This window comes from Carica papaya, chromosome 1, assembly GCF_054855325.1.
Source record: "Carica papaya isolate Zhongbai chromosome 1, ASM5485532v1, whole genome shotgun sequence".
NCBI lineage: Eukaryota > Viridiplantae > Streptophyta > Magnoliopsida > Brassicales > Caricaceae > Carica > Carica papaya.
In genome coordinates this window covers 18997748-19024095 of record NC_142309.1, presented here as the reverse complement: position 1 = coordinate 19024095, position 26348 = coordinate 18997748, and the positions used below count along the sequence as shown (strand labels likewise).

The 26348-nt window shown below is 37.5% G+C and overlaps 2 protein-coding genes across 2 annotated transcripts; one reads left to right on the top strand and one right to left on the bottom strand.

Annotated features, from left to right (window-relative positions):
* Positions 1 to 1027: 1027 nt before the first annotated feature.
* Positions 1028 to 7415, bottom strand: LOC110821513 (transmembrane 9 superfamily member 1-like). The gene is made up of 12 exons (XM_022051378.2): positions 7054 to 7415; positions 4964 to 5156; positions 4777 to 4881; positions 4592 to 4609; positions 4381 to 4475; positions 4149 to 4301; positions 3858 to 3992; positions 3589 to 3755; positions 3219 to 3313; positions 2686 to 3059; positions 1634 to 1907; positions 1028 to 1464 (listed from the first exon to the last, which is right to left on the bottom strand). The coding sequence occupies exons 1-12, from the start codon at positions 7138 to 7140 to the stop codon at positions 1397 to 1399; spliced, it is 1764 nt and encodes a 587-aa protein (XP_021907070.2). The 5' UTR covers positions 7141 to 7415; the 3' UTR covers positions 1028 to 1396.
* A 1429-nt stretch (positions 7416 to 8844) lies between these two features.
* LOC110821521 (uncharacterized) lies at positions 8845 to 9590 on the top strand. Its single transcript, XM_022051389.2, has one exon. The coding sequence runs from the start codon at positions 8882 to 8884 to the stop codon at positions 9497 to 9499; it is 618 nt and encodes a 205-aa protein (XP_021907081.2). The 5' UTR covers positions 8845 to 8881; the 3' UTR covers positions 9500 to 9590.
* The last annotated feature ends 16758 nt before the right edge of the window (positions 9591 to 26348 follow it).

Here is a 26348-nt window from a genome sequence, read left to right as displayed (position 1 = left end):
ATATAATAAATTTATTGAGATTTAAGTCCATCTAACTACCTATCACCAATACATTAGTGATTGAATAAAATATTATAAATTAATAATTATTAATTTATAATACAATTATAAAAAGATGAATTCATAATTTTAAGTAAAACCAGACAATATTGTTAGTCCTTTATTAATTTATTTTAGTTGGTAGTTAGTAAAGAGTTTAATAATTAGAATTTACTTTTTATTTTAACTTTTCAATATTGTAGTGAAATTATCATAATCATTAAAAAAGAGAACATTAGAAGAAGATTTAAGAATTGGATTTACAAAACAGTACGGATGTGGCTTCACTAAAAGATTTTTACGTATAAAGAAAATATAATCTTAGTTTAGTGGCAAAGGCTTTATCCAAAAAAAAAGAGAGGATCTTCCCCCACCCCACACACACACACGACACGTTAAAGGCAGGCACAGAAAGAATAGAGAGAGCTTAATACAAGCAACTAACTTGACTTTGACGGTGAGCAAGAAAGTTTTTCTTTTTCAATCATTATTTTAAAATATTTTATTTATTACTGAAATTCTTATATCTAAATATTAAATCCAAAAACTTTCTTTTCAATTTTTTCTATAAATCTAACTGATCCAAATTTTAAATTCCAATAGTAAATATATATATATATATATATATAACTGTTTTACTCAACAATTTAACTGTTTTATCCTCTTAATAAATTGTTTGTTTTTTTTTTTTTTTTTTTTGAAGAAAATGATGCTGTCTAAACTTCTAAACAATAATATTTTTTGAAATTAAAAAGATAAAAACAAACTAAAAATAGATTATAAAAACAAAAAAAATAATAATTTTGAATAACAAGACAAAAAAAATAAAAAAAAAATAAACTATAAAAAATACTAAAGTTTTAAATTGCAACAAAAAAAACGACAAGGAAAAAAAAAAAAAAAATCAAGTAAACTACTACCAAAAAATATCCACCTCCTAGGCCAGTGTCAGTAATCAATTAAAGAACTTTTTCTCGTATCTAGTAACTGGAGGCAATTAAGTCTGTCTAATTTAATTAGAAAATTGCAAAGAAAGAAAACAAAAACACTGTATGACAATACATATTTTATAGGCCTAAAAAGAATCTCCCTGACTTCAACATTGTTGGAAGGGAGAAGGCATGTATTGACAGCATTGTTCAGCTGACCGAAAAATATACATCTACCCAAAAACAGAATCCCACATCAACTGCTGTTGTCGCTACAGTTCAAATTATAAAAAAAGTAAAAAAAGAAGACAAAAACTCTGTTCCCTCTTCAATTCAATATTTGATTAGAAGATTTACCTCTCAATCACCCCATTCCTTTGTAACCGTGATATGATACTTTGCCTGATGCTAACAGGGTCAATCTGTGATTAATCGCACTTGATGTTTCTGTAGATCCTCCTAACAAATAAGTTGGAGCCCAGATATCCAACTGCTCCTGAAATTATGAAGGAAAGTGAAAAAACACCTATTTTAGAAGACTGAGAACATATAGAAATCCAATTGACATTGTATAGGAAAAGACACACGGTTTTTAGTTTCCTCAGCTGAGGCACCGCAACAACAAAGATGTGTCTGTGTCACAATGATAAGAAGCAGAAACTTACCACAAAGTATTCCTAAACCGAGACATAGCATCAATGTGTATCCAAAATAAAAGCTAATCTGGAAAAAGCCTGACATCTTGGTCTTCACATGATAGTAATATATCGAGTACAAGTACACATAGAAAGCGGTGGAAGCAGCAGAAAAGAAGGAAGTCCATTGCCAATGATAGTTTTCGGCATTCAGCAAGAAATAGGTCCCCACTATTGTCACACATACTGTGACAATTATCAGAATCACAAAAACAAGCAACATGAAACCATAGACGTAGTACACCTGTCAAGCACAAATAAGAGAAGGCAGCTATTAGTTGGACACAAGCATGATGATGATATCAAATTATGCAAAATCCAGCATGTTCTTCATGGGAGAGAAATATAATCAAGGAACTAAGGTAAAGCCGCGCACATGCTAAATGTACATATTGTTATTTACAGAACATTGTAATAGAAAATAAACGGTGCAAAAGCAACAACTATTAACGAGCATGACTCCTATGCAAGATTGGGATATCAAGCCTCATTAATGAACAAGCAACAAGCGTCAATGACTTCCAAAGATGGACCAAACTAGCCCATCTTTTATGATAATAATTATAATTAGGAACTCCATAATAACTTTGAAGCAATTTCTTGACAGCTTTTCAGGCATTCCAAGTGCTATGACATAATAATATGAGATTGCCACAGAATTCCAAGACTTATTGGAAGACAGTTTCACCAAAAAAAAAAAACTACTTCATGAAGCTTTGAAGAAACAAATTCTACATTTGCATGGTAGCAAATGAGAATAAAAGATTTTCTAGAAAGAGAAAATAAAAGGTCCTCTCCTGCCAAAGCAACAATCTTCCTGTGCAACAATCTCATATCCTAAAGCAAAGAAATCCAAAATTACAATTTGTTATAACTATAAATGTTCTATGTTTATTTAAAAAAAAAATAAATAAATGTTCTATGTCATCTGCAATCTCCATGTGGAACAACAATTCATGGTTTTTAGTGACACTGAATGCCTAAGAAACAAACCTAAAAGTAAGGTACTAGGTAAAACATACCTTGTAATTCCAGAATGATGTGAAAACAAAATACATCTCAATGAAGATGCTGCCAAATGGCAGCAATCCTCCCATAAGAGACACCACGGATGGGGTGAGATACCATTTTTTCTCGGGGATTGGACGAGGAATGGTCTTTACACGACAGGGATTATTGGGAGCACCACTCCAGTTCCTACCAATAACAGTGCCAAGAAATGCCAGAGGGAAAGAGATGAAAGCCCAAATGACAAAAACAACAACCATCGTGCCAAATGGAATAGCAGCTAGGGACCCATAGAATATAGCAATAGTGTTCAAAATGAATCCAATCCCAAAGCACATAAATGGGAAAAGGGAAGCTGTAAGGATCATTGATTTTATCCAATTCTTTCCTGACAAGAGGATTAAACATTAAACATAAGCATTCAGTAAATACAGGCTGTAAAGGCAACAGAAAATGAACTGACACACCAGATCTCTGGTGAGTAAAAGAAAAACTTCGTCATGAAGGAAGAAAGCAAGATCGGAAAGTTTTCGATAAAGTTACGTACCACCATTTCGTGAGTACATGCCACCACTCACGTAGCCTGAAATGAACGAGGTAAGAGCATAACATACTATAAAAGTCGTGACAATTGCACCTCTCCTGAGCCATGATATCAATGCATGTATATTAGAATAACAAAGTAACTAGGACAGCTTACTAGTAAGTTACGAAAAAAATCACAATTTAATGGAAATATTAAACCGAAATAGGAATCTACAGAAAGAAATTGCTGCTGGAAAAAATTTAATTGTTTGCAAAGAAAAGCAAACCAAATGAATCCTCCAATAAAAAAACTGGGAATATAATCTTAGCAACAGGGCATTATTTTTTAAAAGAGGAACAATCCTAAGGAATTTGGAGAATTTTCAGCATACCCTATGTACAGTGTGCCAAAGATTGCAAAAAGGACAACCAGCAAAACAAGCATTGCTAGCTGAGCACCAGTACCAACAACAGCTGAAAGTAAAACTAAGTTCTGCGGAGGCCGGAAAACATCCCCATGAACAAGTTTCCAACCAGATTCTTCACTTACATCCCTTTCCTAACAACATTTGAAGATCATTATGCCAGTCGCAAGGTAATAAAACAGACATTACTAACTGACACATCAAAGAATGCACATGTTACAGTTAGATCGTGTTACCAGAGTCTCCAAATCATCATCTTCCCGAGCATATTTGGCATAGTCATTTCTAAGGGTTCTCATCAAAATCATGGACACCAGCCCAGTAAGAAAGATAACCATCATAAAAGAATTGAAAATGGAGAACCAATGGATCTGCAAAAAATATATGTGATTTACAAGCCAGCTTAACAAAAAATAGCAGTAACACATTTTCTACATCAATGCTTTCTTGTGCATCGGTTCTAATGTTATAAGTCTGAGGAAATAATAAATAACAAACAGAACATGCAATATGCATCAGTGAAATACCTGGTGCTCAAAGAAGGGGTAGTCAAGGTAAACATCAAAACGACGAGCAAAAGTAACATTCGTCTCAATCCATTTTACAGAATATGTCATGTCTAACAACCTTCCTTCTTCCAAGGGTTTAGGGCTCTCTTGAGTGAGATTAACATGAATAATCTGCCAGAGGAGGAAGCTATGAATAACATGTCAAGGAAAAGGTTTCAAGGAATCAGTAAATAACGTATCTAATGCTGACCTTATCCCCATTGTATTTGATAACAATATTCTTGTTAGTATAAAGCAAATGCATGTTATCATTGCTTCTATCAGGGTGGTATTCACCAACGAAACCTAAAGGTAAACAAGATTAAATAACAAATTACAATGGTTCCAAAACACATAAAATAATGCTGCAAAAAGTTCAGGGAAGAAAAAAAAAAAAACCTTAACTAACAAAAGATACATACCCCAGAGAGGCAAATCATCTGGATTAGCATTGAATGAGAGGCCCCGAAACAAAATGTAGAAAGGTTACAACAACAGAGTCAAGACGTAAGAAAATATACTAGACATAAAACCAGAACCCAAATCAAAAGATCGAATAAACAGAATTAACCTCAGAATAGTGATGGCACTATTATCAAGAACATACCTATAAAGAACTCAAACCAATAAGAATTCTCTACGGCTTCCTTGAATTGCTTGACCATTGCTGCATCAAGTTTCAGGTCACAGATGGTACTCCGTTCCACATTTTCTGTCAAATAGAATTGTCAAAAAATATAGATTTTAGTTTTTGCCATGCTCAATGAAATGAATCTAATATGAAATACACATACTTTTAAACTTGATATCAATTTGGCCGTCAATAAGCTCATTTCCACCCAGAACCTCTCCAAGGCCACCCCATCTGTGAGCTGCATTGCCAGAGGGGTGACAGAACGGAAGGCTATAATAGTTGTATGTTTCTTGTGGGTTATTATAAGGGCCAACTTTGTTAACCCACAGGATCACCTGATCATCTGCCAAATACTGCAACGAAACCAAGAAGATTGAGAAAATTCAGAAGATACACATCTGAATATTTTTTATTTTGCAAACAGATGGTGATGAAAAGAATCAAATAGATAGTATCTTAATGCATATTCTAATTACAACCACAGTAGATACTCACAACAGAGACTTTCTCAAAGATCGGGACCAAAATAGGTAATCTGAACCACAGTTTAAGTGAAGAATGTCTAAGTTGTGATTAATGAAGAATACAGATGAAGTTCCACAAATTCCAATTCTGGCTAGAGAGTGCGCATCTTAACCTTGGATAAGCTGATTAGGAAGAGAAGAATATTGGTAAATAGCTGCTACCTCTGCAAGTGAGATGCTGAGTCATGTAACCATATCTTATTGTTGTGTCCTTTTGCCTACCATTTGTGGACCTTAGCCTATGAGCTGTTGGGTATCAATTTGGTGATGGCTGGTTTTATGTGAGATGAAATTTGGGTATGGAATGGGGCCTTTAGGGAAAAGAGGTCTTCAAATCTTATTCCTTTGGCTATATTTTGGGTTATTTGGGGGAAAAGAAATAGGAGAGCTTCTGAAGGAAATAAATCTAATTTTGATGAATTCAAAGATACTTGATTCTAAATCCTAAGATTTTCTATCAGTGTTTATTCCTGTGAAGATCTTGGGGACCTTATGGATATTTTTCTTGACATATAAATTTTATATACGGATTGCATCCCCTTAGTATTTGTGAATAGATGATATTTTTTTTTTTCAGAAAAGAAATTTAGAATTTCTTGCTAACCACCAATTTTAATCTTAGTCGATCTGACCTTCCTTACAAAAGGGAAGAGGATGCAAAGAGAAAAGATATAGAGAGACAGATATAGAGAGAAAGAAAAAAGAGAGAGTCATTATTGGCCATCTAAACCACTAATTAATATACTAGACCAGGAAAATCAAATTCAAAAAGAAAAATTACAGTAGAAACCATAGGAAAAAAAAAACTACATAGATCCAAGTGCCCACTAAAGAGTCTACAGCAACAGAACATTGACAAAAACCTTACAGTAAATTCCAAGATTAAATCTGGTTCAGTGTAAAATTACATAAATCATAAATTGGAAAGAATACAAACAAAAACATTTTATATTCCATTTTACATGTACTCAGCATAAAGAAAGACTGGTATATCAGTATTTCTAAAGCATACAATGAAATTAACCTAATGAATAATGATTAAACAAGAAAAGTAAAGGCTAAATTATCCAATATGGCGATAGGGGGTAATCAAACAAATAATTCAGAAGATCTGATGAACAACTCAAGACCGCCCAGGAAATCAATGAATTCTGGTATTAAGCACAGTACCGAGTCAAAGTAAAGTAAAAAATGGGCCTAACCTGATGAGTACATGATGTTATAGATTATATTAGATCCCACTTCTAAGAGAAGAAAATTGCAATCCGCATGGCAAGCCAAACCAACTTCCACATCTAAAGGCTCGGAAAGGAAATCAAAACTCATGGCCAGCACCATCTTAACACAGTATTGCAGGAGTTTTATTAAGTTAAGCGCTATCTAAGCCCCACTAAACTCTCGCGCCAAGATCTAATTGAACGCTTCCCCAAAAGTTCCTATTACCTAATAAGCAATTTGCATGGACGAAACGTATGGGAAACCTAACCCTATCCAACTCATTTCTGACGGGCCGCTACGCCACATTTTTCCACAAATTCATTTTCTTCTTTCATAAACACACACCGGGTTAATCATACGCTAGAGGAACGAGATCTAACCCACACCAATTCCCAAAAAACATTATAGCTCCTCTAATCCTTTTCCCGACCTCTAAGTGAGAAATCAACGGCGAGCATCGGAGATCCAAATCAAGATCTGTAAAACGAATTAAGGTTACAGCAGTTACCTTGTGATCGGATTCTGAGGCAATGCCGAGTGAGAATAAAAGAGAGACGAGGAGGAAGATGGAGAGGAATCGAACGGTGGAGGACATCGCCGTGGAGAGAGATGAGCAGTAGCCGAGTACAAAAACCAAGCAGAGAAGATTTTTGGAGCTCAGATGGAGATTATTTATTTTTTTAATTCGTTGATTTATTACTTAATTTTTCTGGAGATTTTCTTATCAAATTTCTGATGTCTGCAATTTGCAAAATGCTTTGTGAGAAGGATGGAGCCAGACTGCTGTTTTTCTTGTTCTCTTTCTTTTTTTACGTTTATAAGTCAGCTGAAAGGGGGCTCCTGTGTGTGTGCGCGTGTGAAATGTAAGGGGAGAGAGGGGGCTTGGCTTTTGTAAGATGAATCCAAATAAAAAAATAAAAATAGAAATATATGGTATAAAAATAATAACCAATCTGACGTTGACATGTCACCATATGGAAAATGCTTCCTCAAAATCTCGCATCAATTGTTTTGCAGTTTTAATAATTTAAAAATAATTAACTTAACAGAGTTAATCATGATATTTTTTATAATTTAAAAATAATTTCAGAGTAAAGAATAAAATATGTTTAAATTGTATATATTTTTTAAAATTTTAATTATTTACGTAATTCTATTTATACCCTTGAAATTTAGAAAAACACAAACTGTTAATTATATATTTTACTGAAGTAATGGTATATTATTTTCATTGTGATCAATCAAGAAGGAAATATATAACTAATCCATGATAAATTTACAATAGTTACCAAATTATTACATGGGCCGTAGTGGGTATGTTATACTTAAATCTAAATATGGCCCGGCCCAAATTGTTTATAATATTTAATTTAAATTATTATAATCATTATAACATGAGAATGATATTTCTTTCTTCCTTAATAATTATGATTTTGAAAATATTATTTCGTCGTGTTGTTGACATATTAAAAAAGCATGTGAAAAATAACACAGAATTTAATCTCTATCCGATCAAAAATACAAAGGAATAAACTTTTTACTGGATATATTATGGAATTTTTTTTATTTTTAAAATTGTTTAATAATTTTAAAATAATAAGTGTTTCGTAATTGAAATTTGACAAGACCCCTCCCTCTCATCTTGTTCTTTTATAATTTTCCTTTGGAAATACCAAGTTAATAAAATTTAAGCGCATATAATTTAATATATATAATGTTATTAATATATTAATAAATTAAATTTTAAAATAAATGAGTCGAGGAACTCATAATAAATTTATAATTATAATTATAAATTTAAAAAACCTCTAAATATTTTAAATAACAACTTTATATACTTACAACTAATTAACATATTTCTTTAAAATTATGACTTATCAATATTTTTTTTTTACTTTAATTAATGACTTTAAAATTTTTAGAAGATCTTTCTTGAAAAAAACTTATTAAAGATCTAAATACTAGTGAAAAATTAAAGCTTTATTTAATGTATTTTTATATAATTTAATTTTAAATTAAAACCTTTAAACATTTATTCATTGATGTATTCATCAATAAAAATATATAGTAGAGTATTTACAAAAATAAAAACTAAAATCATCCCCATATTTGTTCTTCTTTCTTAACTATTTTATTCACCTACAAACATATATATTATACGAATTTAATTCAGAAAGTTAAATTTAAAAATATGTTTCATGTCCGAAATAGGAGTCGCCTTTATAGTGTGGTGCTAAAAGTAAAACCAGCGTTTAAACGAGAAAAGAAACAACTCCATCCAACAAATCAAATCAAATCAAATATAAAAAAATATATATATTCAAACTGCGACTCGCATGGTTACCATGTATAAAAATAACCACTCCTCATGTGCTCAAGCTGTTCTTCCACACCATAAATCAACTGCAGCCACAACCACGCAATCATCACCCCCGCTCCTAAGCCCTCCGCCACCGTCTCCGCAGCGCAATGAATCCGATCGTCGTCAATCAACCTCTCCATCCTCTTCCTCTGTGTTCATGCCTAGCCGCATCATGCTAGCCGCATCCTCCTGGCTCCACACGCGCCGGACTCGCTGCCTCTTCCTCCTCCTCTGCTCCCCTTTCCTCATCCCCTTCCTCTGCGCCATCTTCCCTCTCCTTTGCGCCGCGGAACTCTTCATCCGTCTCTGCGGCTGCCGGAGGAGGAGGAGGAAACCGACCGCCGCCGCCGTAATTTTCCCTCGCGAGTCCGGAGATGACGACGAGCGGCTGCGGCGATGCGAGGAGGGATGCTGCTGCGACGGGGAGAGAGAGGTAGGGTTACTGCAGAGATACTTGGCCGATCAGTTACTGCTTGTTGGATCTGTATACGAGTGCGGTGATGATGAGGATTCTGATGATCATGAAGATGGAGATGGCGATCGCGATCATAATCGAAATGTGAATTGTAATGGTACTCCTCTTTTGAGTTGAATTTGATTTTTGATTTGTTTTAATAGTTGAATTTTTCTGTAAATACGGTTGAAATCTTTGTTATTTAGTGTGGTTTTTGCAATTTCTTGAATTCGACTGTAATTCATAGTTTTTGCTTTTTCTTTTTTTTTTTTTTTTTTTTCTCCCATTTATTTTATTGTGAAATATGCTACAATTGAATTAATAAATTATATATATATATAAATTATAAATCTCAATTAATTAATTAAAAGAAGGTTTTAATTCTCTGAATCTGTACATCATTAGTAATTCAGAAAACTCCATAATAATAATTATCAACATCTAAATCATATATAGTTACACTGTTATTGTAAAGCTGATAATTGGAGTTTGATTCATATTTTTTGTACAATTAGATTTGATTTAATTTGATATTTGGGATATGACTGAGGCAAATATACCTGAATAAAAGAAAGAAGGCAAATAAGGAAACAAGCATGTGGATATGCAATTGATAGCTTAAATTTGTTGTGGCTCTTAGTTAGGAAAGTGGGAACAATATTTCTGAAAAAATTGTAATTGTGCATTGCTTTTCAATAATAGTAATGGAGGAGTCTTATTTTTCAAAAAAAAAAAAAAAGAATACTTGTGCTATATTTAACATAAATTTAAAAAATAACATGAAATTCATTTGCAAATCTACATTTAATTTAAATATGAGAAAAAAAAGATTATCAAGAATACTAGAATTGTAACGGCCCCGGAAATTTAAAATGAAATGTATATTAAAAATATCAAATACGAAAGCGAAGTCAAAATTTTAATTAACATCCCTTACACAATAACCAAAACGTACTCAAAACATGAAATTACAAACTAACTAAAAGAGATAATCGAGATAAGAACTATAAATATAGCTATGTAGTCTTTAGCCGTCCCCTTCGTCGTCCTCCTGCGGAACGGGCTCGGGAACAATGTCTTCCTGATCTGAAATGATTAAATAAGGAATGAGCTACACTAGCCCAGTAAAGACATCACGATATCTCACCGTCACGGAGGTAAAGGTGGGTAGAAAACACAAAAAAGACCAATAGAGCATAATTTACAACAAATCTTTTTGCCAATAATAAATCCTTTACCATCCACTCACCTCGGTGAAATTCATAAAACAATATACGAAAGCAATAACATTATCATCATCATGAAATTATATAAACTGTATAACATAATACTTATCACGCATTTTGTAATTCAATCATTACACAACATATTTTCCTCATTTACCAGCTTACTAGTATCCATGGGGATCCATAGGGATCCCGCTACCCGTTAACCTTTAACACTTGAAACCAGATTCCAGGGCCGTCCCCATACTCCGTCCGGCATGGGCGCCAAAACTATAAACCTCATTACCCCGCCCGGTATGAGGGTGAAACGGGCCGTCCCCATACCCCGTCCGGTATGGGCGCCAAAACACATAAGGTCTCCATACCCCGTCCGGTATGAGAGACCACCATCCCGGTAGGGTTCCCTATGGACCTGGTCCGTCCACCATCTCCCAGGATATCTAGTCAGGCTGACCACATTATACAATTATCAATTTACATAATCTTTCATTCTCCTTTTCATCAGTCAGCATCATCAATTTACATACAAACAAGCAAACAGTAATTTATGCCAAATAAGACAACATACAACATCAGTTTCTCAGTCATTCAACCCATAATCAATAAAACAGTAAAATATGCACGCGAAACAATGAAATGAAAACATCAGACCTCATACTGCATTTAAAACTGTAAAATATGCCAAATACCAGTTAACCGATAAACACACTAGACTTGGGCTCCATTAGCGACCTTAAGCAATTTCAAACATTCGTTGATTTAAGAAATACCGTTTTATCATTTCTGAACTTTAATACCGTGATAGGAAATAGAGTGAGGGGTCCTTACTCGTTTCGGGGTCCGAATGCGGCTTCACAGTGCGCCTACAGGCTATCCCTAATTTTCTCTGAATTTTTTTCGGGGAACTGAAACGCACTACTGGTACCTGCACGTGTTCCAAAAAATCCCAAATTAGGCCCAGGGCCCCTTTTTGGCCAATATCGCAATTCCGGCACGGCGGCTCCGCCGTGCTCCGGCGACGGCGATTCGCCTCGGGTTGGCCATTTTCGGCCGTTTCCGGCCAAATTCGGCCACACTTGCATCGGTCCTTGCGATAAAACAACCCTAGGGCCCTCGGGGGGCCAAAAAATTACGGAAAATCCGAAGCTTACCTGTGGCGGTGCTCTCGGGTGCGGCGGCTCTCCGGTGAGGTTCGTGTTTTGGTGATTCGCTCCGATCAACCTGTAGAGAAAAGAATGGTGATCACGGTGACATAAAAATTGCATCAAACGGAGGCCGGGAAGGGCCTCATCGGAGGCAAAAATCGAGGAGGGGTGCGGCGGCGCCGCTGGGTTTCGGCCGTGTTTTTCAGCCGTTTGGTCGGGATTTTTGCTCCGATTTGGCCACAGGGGAAATCAGCGTGGAAAAACGAGTCGGGGGTATGAAATTTACCTCGATCGGCGGTCGAAAATCTCCCCGGTGCGGCAGCGGGTGGCGGCGGTCGGCTTCTCCGGCGTCTAGTTCGTCTTCTTCGGCGAGGGCAGGCGGCTAGGGTTTTTGTGGTCAGGTATGGGGGTTCTATTTATACCCTTTTGCCTTTTGATCTCAGCCATCCATTTTGTTTTAATCTGGGCCGTCCGTTTTTGATTGAATCTGGGCCGTCCGTGCGATTGCATCTGGGCCGTTCGTGCGCACGCTTGATCTGGGTCGTCCGATCGCGCGTACGCGGATCGCCAACATGGCCCGTCCCCGGTCGACGTGGTTTTACCACGTGGCAAGTCCTGGTTGGCCAGGACTGCTGACTGGGTCTGCTGACGTGGCTGCTGACGTGGCGTTTTTTTTTTAACTTAATAAAAATATTTAATAATAAAATAATAAATTTTTCGGGCGTTACAAGAATAAAGAAATTAACACATGTTTATGTATATAGAAGTAGGACAATATATTATAAATTCTTTTAAAGTTTATATAATTTGAAAAATATTATTTTAATTTAATGTCAAATTTTATATAAATTTATTTTTTATTTTATTTTATACAGAATTCTCATTGTTTTCCAGTTAAAACAAATACTGATTAGCAAAAACTTCACGAAAAATTTAAATTGGTTCCGTTCATAATTTTAGATATTTCTGTGATTATTATTTTAAAGAGTATTTCACTTTTTTTTTTTCATAAAATTTATAAACTCTTCAATAGTGTATAAGTCAATATCTGTTTTAAAAAATAATTTGTTAAAGCTTCTGAGTAAACAAACTTTTATTTTATCATCTTCCAAAAAAAAAAAGATAAATTGTTAACGAATATAATTACCAAAATTACTAAAGGTTATTTTAATCTTCACTTGGTTTTTTTTTTTAAGTTGTTACTAAAAAAAAGTTAAAAATATTTTTGGCTTAATATTTTATTCAACTTATAAGTTTCATATAAATAAGTGTTTTTATTGTTAAAATCATATAGCTTATGTAACATTAAATTATTAAAAAAGTGCTAACTTATAACTTTAAAACAAGCACTACTATGATTTATTTTTCTACCAAACCAATTTATAAACTAATTTGACATTGAAAAAACAAGCTAATTTAGGGTAATTAAATTTATTCATAATATTGCAGTCATGTTTCTTAAACTTCTTAGAAATTCCTTTCAAAATCTTGATAGAATTGTGATATCGTATAATTCAATATAAAATAACTATTATTTGAAAAGTTGGAGAAAGTCAAGTTGATGGGACCGTATAAAACGTCATTCTCCTTATTTATATTACCGAACTTAGTTGCGAAGTAGAGTATGCGAGCAAGTTTAAGGTTTTGGTGAATCTGGAAGGTAATAATATTATACGAAGTGGGAAAAATGTGAACTTTTTTAACCACAGATGTTGGAGATAGGAGAAAGATGCTAGAGAGACTAATAAGAAGACTCAAGTTTTTCTATTATAGTTTTTATAAAAAAGTTTCAAGTACATGGCTATTTATATGCACTATTACAATTAGTAAAATTAATTGTAACTATCAACAAATATAATAAATCTAATTTATAACCTACAACTACTATGAAACTAAAAAATATATAGAAACTCTAATTTATGAAGTTCAACTACTAATAAACTAATTAATTATGTTCTAATTAGCAAATTAATTCATAACACTCCCTGGAAAGCCAAGAACTTAAATGGAGATGAATTTATAAAATTAAATGCAGAAGCGATTAATAGAGTTAGAGTTTACATTTCTTACACAATAATTTAAAATGCACAATTGAGTTACGAGAATGTCTCTTTTAAAAAATAAATAGTAATTAAAGAAATGAAAAGAAGATCGAATACAAAAGTGCACTAGGACAATCTTCATTAGCACTTAAAGGGAGTTCGGGTGATGAACTACTCATAACCCTCTTGTTGATCGGAATTTGGATCTTGATCCTCTTGATATGAAGAAGTTAATGAAAAGGTGAGCTACACTAACCCAGTAAGAATATCACATTAATCATAGATACGAAAAACTGAATATTGGTAAAAATTAGAAAAATAACTAATGGAGCTCTTGCTTTATTTAAATATCTTTAAACTTGAAAATGTTTGTTTGATACTTACAGTAACGAATTTTTCAAAAATAACCTATGAAAACTCATATCAATATCACTTTTTACTTTCACGCATATGAGAATAAGAGACAATAACTTTCCTTTCTTATATGTTTACTGATACCCCTAGGGGTCTCCCTTACCCGTGAACCTAATATCTAATTTTATGATTAACCGATCGTCCTCATACCCTGTCTAGTAATGGGCGCCAAACATTCTATCGCCTCGATACCTCGTCCGGTATGAGCGTGAACTATATCTCCAAAACTTTTCTAGTAAAGAACTTCTCAACCCCATCCAACTGAGATAATTTTCACGGTAGGGTTCCCTATATACTGGGCCTGTTCGTCATTCCTTGGGTAACTAGTAAGTCTTTCACATATAGATTTTCATCAACAAACAACCAACAAAATACATACTAATATCTTATATTACATTTACAGATCAATTAAACTATATTCATGCCGACAGTATATAACCAAAATGACCAGCTAAGTCAACAAGACCATTGAAACTATAAATTAAAAGCATGTACTATATGAAAATTAAGCAAATAGGACAGTACAGGAAATCAAGACAATTATAAATTAACAGGTTCCAGCTCCACTAGCGATATGTAATTATTTTTAAGTTTTTGTAAATTTTTACAAAAATACAAAATTATACATTGTTAAACCCCAATTTACCATAATAGAGAATAAAGTGAAGGATCCTTACCCGGATTGGTGTTTCAGGACATTGAACTGTTTATCACACCTCTTAACGAGTACCAGATTCCCTGATTTTTTTTTTGTGGAATTTAAAACACTCGTCATATACCTAAAAATACCTCAAAAATCTAAAATTGGTGTCCAAAACTCTTTCTAGCCAAATTTAGGGTTTCAGCACGACGGCGTCACCATGCTCTGTCGTCGTGCGCCTTGGCTAGACCGATTTTGATCGGTTTTAGCAGGTTTTACACGTATCCCTGTAGAAAAATATATTAGGGGACTTCAGTTGGCCAAAAAATCACAAAAAACACCGAACCTACTAGCGGGGGTTCACCGGGTACAGTGGCTCCGTTGGTCCTTCTTCACGGCTAGGGTTCCTTCTTCAGTTAACCTGCACAGAAAAGGACGGTGAACACTGTAAAGACCTGAAACTTAAATTGAAATAAATTTATAAATTAAATGTGAAAGCGATTAATATAGTTAGAATTTATGTTCCTTACACAATAATTTTAAATACCCAAATAGGGTTATAGAAATGTCCATTTTAAAAGACATAGTAATTAAAGAAATAAAACGAAGAGCGAATAACTAAGCATCCTAGGATAACCTTCACTAGCACTTCAAGGGAGTCCGGATAATGAACTACTCACAACTCTCTTGCTGATTAGGATCTGGATTTTGATTCTCTTGATATGAAATAATTAATGAAATGGTGAGCTACACTAGCGCAGTAATAATATCACACTAATCACAGATACGAAAAATCGAAGATTAGTAATCAGAAAAATAACTAATGGAGCCCTTGCTTTATTTAAGTATTTTTAAACTTGAAGACGTTTGTTTAATACTTACCATAACAAGTTTTTCAAAGACAACTTATGAAGACCCATATTCATTCCATTTTTCACTTTCACGCATAAAAGGACAAAAAACAATAGTTTTCCTTTCTTACCTGCTTACTAATACCTTTGGGGGTCCATACCCCGTCCAGTAATGGGCGCAAAATATTCTATCGCCTCGATACCCTGTAACACCCAAAACTTTTTATTTTATTATTATTAGAATTTTGTTTGATTTTATTTTATTTTAATAATTAATTTATAAGGTTTTAATTTAATTTAATTTAATTTAATAGAAATTAAAAAAAATAATAATGATAAAATGGGGTAAAATTATTTTTGGAATTTAATTGAAATTGATTTTGGGAAAAAAAAGTGAAAATTTGGATTCTGGGGGTGTTTTTGAAAAGAAAATCGAAAATCGGAGGTCAAAATACAATTTAGAAAAATTACGCTACGTCAGCAGCCCTAGCCAACCAGGACATGCCGCGTGGCAAGGACGCTGACGCGGGAAGCCACGCGGGACGGAGACATGTGGCAATCTGCGTGCGCACGATTAAACGGCCCAGATCCATTCCCGCGAGCACGGACGGCCCAGATCTCACGCGTGCGGACGACATAGATTTGATCATGCACGGACGGCCCAGATCGCATCGCGATGGATGGTCCAGATTTATTTCTAATTTAATCGCAATTGGACGGTCCAGATTAAATCGTGATAGACGGCTCAGATTAAAAGGAAAAATGTTATAAATAATCTCATCTACACCCAACCCCAAACCCTAGCCACCAGAATCCTCGCCAGAGAAGACAACCCAGCCACCGAAGGAATCGACCGCCGCCACCCGCCGCCGCACCGGAGCACCTTTCGGCCGCCAAACGAGGTAAAATTTTTCCTCTTTGCTCGTTTTTCGATGCTGAACCTCTTTGTGGCCAAATCGGAGCCAAACCACGGGCTAATTGGCCGAAAAATACCGCTCAAGTCCAGCGGTGCCGCCGGGGATTTCCTCAATTTTTACCTCCACTGAGGTCCTTCCCGATTTCCTTTCGATGTAATTTTTACACCACTGTGACCACTGTCCTTTTGTCTACAGGTTGACCGGAGCAAAACACTAAATCGCAACTCGCGCTGGAGGAGCTGCCGCACCTGAGAGCTTCGCCGTCAGTAAGTCTCAGGTTTTTAGAATTTTTTGGCCCACCGAGGACCCTAGGAGTGTTTTATCACAGGAACCAATGCAAGTTTGGCCGAAAACGGCCAACCCGAGGTGGATCGTCTCCGTGGGCGGTGACACCGTCGCCGGAGCACAGCGGAGCCGCCGTGCCGGAATTCTAAAATTTGCCGAAAAGGCCCTGGGTCTGATTTGAGGTTTCTTGGGGACATGTGCAGGTACTGGAAGTGTGTTTCAGTTTTCAGAAAAAAATTCAGGAAATCTAGGGACTGCCCGTAGGCGTAGTGAGAACTCGATTTCAGACTCCCAAACAATTAAAGATCTCTCACCCTATATCCTATCATAGCATTAAAGCTTAATAAATGATAAAGCGGTATTTTATGAATTAATATATATGTATAATTGATTAAGGTTGTTAATGGAGTTCGAATCTGATATATCTTCGGTCAGTTGCTGTTTTAGTTATTTTACAGTTTTAAAGGCATTATGGTGTCTGATCTATTTATTTTATGGTTTTGAATGCATGAATCACTGTTTACTTCACTACTGCTTGATTTTGTGAATCCGATGATATGCCTGCATTGTTGGATGTTCGTTATTAGTTTAAATATTCATGATTATGAGAGAAACAGAAAACTAAGAAAAGAATAGAAAATGTATGTGAATTGATAAGTGAATAAGTCGACAGCCTCACTAGATATCATTAGGAGATGGTGGACGGACCGGATCCATAGGGTACCCTACCGGGAACGTGGTTTCTCATATCGGACAGGGTATGGAGACTTTAAATATTTTGGCGCTCATACCGGACGGGGTATGGGGACGGCCCGCTTCACCCTCATATCGGACGGGGTATTGAGGTTTATGGTTTTGGCACTCATACCGGACGGGGTATGGGGACAGCCTTGGAATTAAGGAGAATGGTTCACGTGTAGTGGTGACCCCTATGGATCCCCATGGATACTAGTAGGCTGATAAAAGAGAAAATTTGTTGCATGATGATTGAAATATAAAAGTATGATATGTGTTATGTTACAGAGTGTGCATGATCTTATGATGTTTATAATGTTATTGTTTTCATAAGTTGTTTTCATGAATCTCACCGAGGTAAGTGGACCGCAAAGGGTTTTATTATTGATAAATGAATTTGTTATGAATTATACTCCATTGATCATTTTTGTTTTCTACCAACCTTTATTACTCTGATAGTGAGATAGTGTGACATCTTTACTGGGCTAGTGTAGCTCATTCCTTACTTAACCATTTCAGATCAGGATGACTTGGTTCCCGAGCCCGTTCCGCAGGAAGGCGGTGAATAGAAGCCTAAAGATTTATTAGTTTTCCTTATAGTATTCATTCATAGTATTTCCTTTAGTTAGTTTATTCTTTCATGTCTTTAATACGTTTTGATTATTGTGTAAGGGATGTTAATCATAATATATTTTATTTCGCTTCCGCCCTTAGAATAAATATATACATTTCCTTTTAATTTTCGGGGCCATTTCAGTTGGTATTAGAGCCGCGTTCCTTGGACTCGTCCCTTACACAATAATATTTAGAGAAATACCAACCGATTAATCGTTATTCAACCATTCTTTATAAAATGCAGGTGCAGAGAGATGAGGAGAGGAAGACCCCCACTAAACCGAGTAGCCTGGGATGATTCGTTTCGGAAAGATGTTGACAGAATATTTGAGATGCTAGAATGGATCATTGTTGCCCAGCAAAGCCGGGATGAGAGATGGGAGTTACTCGACCCTCCCCCACTACCACAGATTGAGCCACCGCTACAGCAAGCGGATCCCGGCCACCCTGGCACGAGCTTGCTCCTCCACAGTACCCCCTGGCACCACCGCCATAGTATAATCCGGTGCCCCAGCCAAAGTACTGCCCGGCACCGCCACAGTACAATCCAGTGCCCCCATTATATCAGCAGGTGCCACCACAGGGCCCCCCAGTCTATCCTCAGCCTCGCCCAGTCCCTCTTCCACGGGACCCAGCTCCTTCCCTGATTGACCCGGGCTATGTAGAGAGGTACAGGAGACTAAACCCTTCCACCTCTGCAGGGGAGTCCTCTTTCAAAGATGCCTAGTACTGGTTGGCGGAGACCGAGAAGGCTTTCAAGACATTAGGAGTGGTTCCCGAGTAGAGGGTTACCCTTGCTTCCTACATGCTGGTGGGGGAAGCAGGTCGTTGGTGGGAGCTCAAGCAGACCACCCTGCCTACACCAGTCACTTGGGAGCAGTTCTTAGCAGCCTTTCATGCGGAGTACCTCCCCGAGCACACCCGACATCTAAAAGAGATGGAGTTTGTCCAGCTGGTCTAGGGAAACATGACGGTATCGGAATATGCTCGTAAGTTCCTAGAGCTGGACCGATACTCCCCTGAGACATTGATAGATGAGGGCAAGAAGGCTAGGAGGTTCCAGTGGGGCCTCCGCCTAGAGATCAAGCAGTACTTATTGGTACTAGAGCTCAAGATATATTCAGCCGTTCTAGCAAAGGCGCAGATCATGGAAAGGAGTTTCAACACCCTTTCTCAGTTAGTAGGGAGTCACAAACCCTCAACTCCACCCCGCAGACCAGCACCTACTGCGCCTGTCCAACAAAATAAGAGGCCCAAACTGGTGATCCAGGCTCCCCCTCAGGCTCCAGGGGCAGCACGTGATAAAATCTGTCAGCACTGCGGCAGGGATCATGGGGACCGACCATGCTATCGCCTCAACAACACCTGTCGCATATGTGGTAGTGCCCAGCACTATTCGAGAGAGTGTCCGAGGAACCAGAACCAAAGAAGACCTCCTTTTCAGGGCAGGGTTTACAACCTCACACAGCAGGATGCTGATGCCGACCCGAACGTGGTACAGGGTATGTACACTATCTATAACCATATTGCTCATGTTTTATTTGATACTCATGCATCGCATTCATTTGTTTCACATGTTTTTGCATCCAAACTTAATGTATCACCTGATAAACTTGATTCAATGTTATTTGTGTCTACTGCTGGGGGTGAAACACTATTAGAAAAAGTTGTCTACAGGGCTTGTGTTGTGGAGATAACAAATAGGAAACTGAGTGTAGACCTAATAGGGTTAGACACGGGAAATTTTGATATAATTTTAGGGATGAATTGGCTAGCGGCGTATCATGCCACTATAGATTGCTTTAACAAGAAGGTTGTATTTAATCCTCCCAATGAGGAGCCATTTACAAATTAATAAAATCATTTGGTAGTTATTCCTTGATGGCAAGTTTTTCTTAATTTTTAAGTACTTTAAACTTGTTATTTTCTCTAACTAGGCAAGCCCAAGAAGGAAATTTGTATCCAAGAGATTCCGGTAGTCCGAGACTTTCCATATGTGTTTCTGGATGAACTACGCGGACTGCCAGTGGACAGGGAACTTGAGTTCACTATAGACCTCCAACTAGGCACCCAGCTCATTTCGCTTGCTCCTTACTGCATGAGCCGTGTTGAGATGGAAGAGCTGAGGAAACAGATCATTGAATTGCAAGACAATTTTTTTATTAGACATAATGTGTCTCCTTGGGGTGCCGGAGTCACTTTTTCCATAAAGAGAGATAGAACGTTGGGACTGTGTATTGATTACAGAGGATTGAACAAGATCACAATTAAGAATAAATATCCCCTTCCCAGAATTGATGACCTCTTCGATCAGCTACAGGGTGCGCAGGTCTTCTCCAAAATAGACCTGCGATTAGGTTACCATCAGGTGAAAATAAGAACAGAAGACATCCCCAAAACGGCCATTCAAACCAGGTACGGACACTATGAGTTCTTGGTCATGCCATTTAGGCTAACCAATGCCCCGACCATCTTAATGGATCTGATAAACAGGATATTCAGAGATTTCTTGGATCAATTTGTTATTGTGTTCATCGATGACATCTTAGTCTACTCAAAAAGTAGAGAAGAGCATGCTCACCATCTAGCCCAAGTTTTACAGGTCCTCAGAAAAAAGAAGCTATATGCAAAGTTAAGTAAGTGTAGATTCTGACTTGAGCAGACCGCCTTCTTAGGACACATCATATCGAAGGAAGGAGTATCAGTGAACCCCTAAAAGGTTGAAGCAGTACTTGGTTGGGAGAAGTTGACATTAGTTAAGGAAATCCGTAACTTCCTGGAAATGATAGGTTATTACCGCAGGTTCGTCGAAGGATTCTCTAGTCTAACGACTCCCCTAACCCGACTCACAAAGAAGAATGTCAAGTTTGAGTGGAATGAGGACTGTGAGAGAAGTTTTTCAGAATTAAATGAGCAACTGACCACTGCACCCGTACTGGCTTTACCGAGTGGATCGGGGGATATACAGTTTATAGTGATGCCACCTATCTAGGCCTGGGTTGTGTCCTGATGTAGCATGGGAAGGTCATAGCCTATGAGTCCAGACAGTTAAAGAATCATGAGAAGAACGACCTCACCCATGACTTGGAACTTGCCGCAATCATACACGCTTTGAAAACTTGGCGCCATTATTTATACGGAGAGACCTTTTAGATCTATACCGATCATAAGAGTTTGAAACACATATTCACTCAAAAGAATCTCAACATACATCAGAGAAGATGGATGAAACTCCTTAAAGACTATGATTGTGATATCTTGTATCATCCGAGTAAGGGAAACGTGGTGGCAGATGCCCTCAGTAGGAAAAGTGCAAGTATCTTAGCCTATTTAATGGTTTCAGAACGCAGGCAAATTGGGGCCACACAACAGGTTCGACTTCAGGACGTAATGAGAGTCGCATGTTTGGGCCGTCTGACCGTTCAGCCCGAGTTAATACAGAGAATAAGGAAAGCCCAGTCAGTCGACCCTGCCCTAGTAGCCCGCAAGAATGATGCAGAACAGGAAGTGAGTTCAGAATTCCAAATCTCTACCGATGGGTTACTCTGATTCCAGGACAGGGTGTGTGTCCCAGACGACAGTGAGTTAAAGAGAGACATCATGACAGAATCCCATAGCTCGAAGTTTGTTATGCATCCCGGAAGCACCAAAATGTACCAAAGCATGCGACCCCGATTTTGGTGGAATGGGATGAAGAGAGACATAGCTGACTTTGTATCTAAATGCTTGGTATGTCAGCAGGTCAAGGCAGAGCATCAATGCTCAAGCGGGTTACTTCAGCCCTTACCGATCCCAGAGTGAAAATGGGAACATATCACTATGAATTTCGTAACGGGATTACCCAAGGCACATTTAGAATATGATGCCATCTGGGTAATTGTTGACCGGCTTACCAAGTTTTTTCACTTCTTAGCCATCAGGATAACCGATCCCTTGGACAAGTTGGCAAGAATGTATATCTGAGAAATAGTCAGATTGTATGGAGTTCCAGTGACAGTGGTATCCGACAGGGACCCCAGGTTCACTTCTCGGTTTTGGAGTAGCTTTCAGCAAGCCATGGGAACAAAGCTGTCTCTCAATACTGCCTTCCATCCTCAGACTGATGGACAATCAGAAAGGACAATCCGTATACTTGAGGATATGCTCTGAGTTTGTGTCCTTGACTCTGGGGGCCATTGGGATGACCATCTACCCCTGATAGAATTTGCCTACAACAACAGCTACCAAGCGAGCATTGGCATGGCTCCGTATGAGGTGTTATATGGGCGTCCATGCAGATCGCCTATTTGTTGGGAAGAAGTGGGCGACATAAAATTGTTCGACCCGGAGTTGGTGAGGAGACCACGTCTATAATAGTTAAAATCAGAAAGAACACTCAGACGACTCAGAACAGGCATAAGAGTTATGCGTACACACAGACGAGAGATTTAGCGTTTGAACAAGGCGACCGGATGTTCCTTAAGGTCACTCTTTTCAAAGGAATTAGTAGGTTCGGAAGGAGGGGAAAACTGAACCCCCGATTTATTGGACCATTTGAAGTCTTAGACAGGATTTGTACTACCGCCTACAGACTAGCACTGCCTCCAAAGCTCTCCAAGGTCCACAATGTGTTCCATGTATCCATGTTACGTAAGTACAACCTGGACCCCTCTCATGTCTTGGCTCATGAACTGCCTCCACTCCAAGAGGACTTATCTTATGAGGAAGTACCAGTCGGTATCACGGACCGAAAGGGCAGAATACTCCGCAACCGAAAAATATCATTTGTAAAGGTAGTGTGGCAGAAACACTTGCCAAGGGAGGCTAGCTAGGAGCTAGAATAAGACTTTAGAGCCTAGTATCCCCATTTGTTCGACCAAGAGTAAGAGGCAAATTTGGGGGACCAAATTTCTTTAAGGGGGGGAGAGTTGTAGCACCCAAAACTTTTTATTTTATTATTATTGGAATTTTGTTTAATTTAATTTTATTTTAATAATTAATTTATAAGGTTTTAATTTAATTTAATAGAAATAAAAATAATAATAATGATAAAATGGGGTAAAATTATTTTTGGGATTTAATTGAAATGATTTTAGGAAAAATGAGTGAAAATTTGGATTCTGTTGGTGTTTTTGAAAAGAAAATCGAAAACCAGATGTCAAAATGCAATTTAGAAAAATTACACCACGTCAGCAACCCGGTCAGCAGCCCGGCCAACCAGGACATGCCGCATGGCAGGGACGCTGACGCAGGAATCCACGCAGAACGGAGACACATGGCGATCCGCGTGCGCGCGATCGGACGGTCCAGATCCGTTTCCGTGCACACGGACGGCCCAGATCAAAAGCACGCATGGACGGCCCAGATCTCACGCGTGCGGACGGTCCAGATTTGATCATGCACGGACTGCCCAGATTTATTTCTAATTTAATCACGATCGTACGGCGTAGATTAAATCATGATGGACGACTTAAATTAAAAGGGGAAGGTTATAAATAATCTCATCTACACCCAACCCCAAACCCTAGCCGCCAGAACCCTCACCGAAGAAGACAACCTAGCCACCGAAGGAACCGACCGCCGCCGCACCGGAGCACCTTCCGGTCGCCAAACGAGGTAAAATTTCTCCTCTTTGCTTGTTTTTCGATGCTAAACCTCCCTGTGGCCAAATCAGAGCCAAACCACTAGCCAATTGGCCGAAAAACACCGCCAAAGTCCAACAATGCCGCCGCGGGTTTCCTTGAGTTTTGCCTCCGATGAGGCCCTTCCCGGTTCTCATTCGATGTAATTTTTACACCACTGTGACCATCGTCCTTTTCTCTACAGGTTGACCAGAACAAAATACCAAATCGCAACTCGCACCGGAGGAGTCGCCGCACCCGAGAGCTTCGTCACCGGTAAGTCTCAGTTTTCTGGAATTGTTTGGCACACCGAGGGCCCTAGGGGTGCTTTATCACAGGAACCAATGTAAGTTTGGCTGAATTCGGCCGAAAACGGTCAGAAACAACCAACCTGAGGCGGATCGCCGCTGTGAGCGGCGGCGCCGTCGCCGGAGCACGACTGAGCCGCCGTGCCAGAATTCCAAAATTGGCCGAAAAGGCCCTGGGTCTTATTTGGGGTTTTTTATGGTCATGTGCAGGTACCGGAAGTGTGTTTCAGTTTTCGGAGAAAAAATTCAGGAAATTTAGGGACTGCCCGTAGGTGCAGTGAGAACCCAATTTCAGACTCCCAAATAAGTAAAGATCTCTCACCCTATATCCTATCATGGCATTAAAGCTTAATAAATGATAAAAATGTATTTTATGAATTAATAGATATGTATAATTGATTAAGGTTGTTAATGGAGTTCGAATCTGATATATCTTCGGTCAGTTGCTGTTTTAGTTATTTTACAGTTTTAAAGGCATTATGGTATCTGATCTATTTATTTTATGGTTTTGAATGCATGAATTACTGTTTACTTCACTACTGCTTGATTTTGTAAATCCGATGATATGCCTGCATTGTTGGATGCTCATTACTGGTTTAAATATTCATGATTATGAGAGAAACAGAAAACTAAGAAAATAATAGAAAAGGTATGTGAATTGTAAGTGAATAAGTCGACAGCCTCACTAGATATCCTAGGAGATGGTGGACGGAATGGGTCCATATGGAACCCTACTGGGAACGTGGTCTCTCATATCAGACGGGGTATGGAGACTTTAAATATTTTGGCGCTCATACCAGACAGGGTATGGGGACGACCCGCTTCACCCTCATACCGAACGGCGTATTGAGGTTTATGGTTTTGGTACTCATACCGGACGGGGTATGGGGACGGCCCTAGAATTAAGGAGAATGGTTCATGTGTAGCGGGGACCCCTATGGATCCCCATGGATACTAGTAGACTAATAAAAGAGGAAATTTGTTGCATGATGATTGAAATACAAAAGTATGATGTGTGTTATGTTACAGAGTGTGCATGATCTTGTGATGTTTATAATGTTATTGTTTTCATAAGTTGTTTTCATGAATCTCACCGAGATAAGTGGACCATAAAGGATTTTATTATTGATAAATGAATTTGTTATGAATTACGCTCCATTGGTCGTTTTTATTTTCTACCAACCTTTATTACTGTAACAGTGAGATAGTGTGACATCTTTACTAGGCTAGTGTAGCTCATTTCTTACTTAACCATTTCAGATCAGGAGGACTTGGTTCCCGAGCCCGTTCCGCAGGAAGACAGCGAATAGAAGCCTAAAGATTTATTAGTTTTCCTTATAGTATTCATTCATAGTATTTCTTTCAGTTAGTTTATTCTTTCATGTCTTTAACACGTTTTGATTATTGTGTAAGAGATGTTAATCATAATCTATTTTATTTCGCTTCCATATTTAGAATAAATATATACATTTCCTTTTAATTTTCGGGGCCGTTACATACCCCGTCTGGTATGAGGGTGAACCATATCTTTCAAACCTTTCTGGTAAGGGACTTCCCAACCCCGTCCGACTAAGGTAACGTTCATGGTAGGATTTCCTATGTACCGGGCCTGTCCGCCATTTCTCCGGGTACCCATTAAATCTTTCACATACAGGTTTCTATTAATAAATAACCAATAAATGTATACCAATATCTCATTATATATTTATATATTAATCAAACGATATTTAAGCAAACAGTACGATTTCATACCTCACCAATTAAAAAATGTAATTGGGGTCTTTATTTTTAAGTTAATGAATTAGATAAAGATCACAATCAAACAATCAATAAATAAAAAAAGATTAAAAGTAATAATTTTAATCATATGGTAGATCAATTAAGCAAGTAGACTAGTATATAAAAATAAAAATAAAATCAAGACAATTGTGAACTAACCGGTTCCGGTTTCACTAGTGACCTGTAATTATTTTTTTTAAATTTTTTTTAATTTTTCATAATTACACATTGTTAAGCCTCAATTTATCGTAATAGAGAATAGGGTGAGAGATCCTTACCCGAATAAGTGTTTCGAGACGTCGAGGTGTTTATCATATCTCTTAATGGGTACCGAAATTTTTAAATTTTTCTACAGAATCCAAAACATTCGTCACATATCTAAAAATACACCAAAATCTAAAATTGGTATCCAAAACTCATTCTGGCCAAT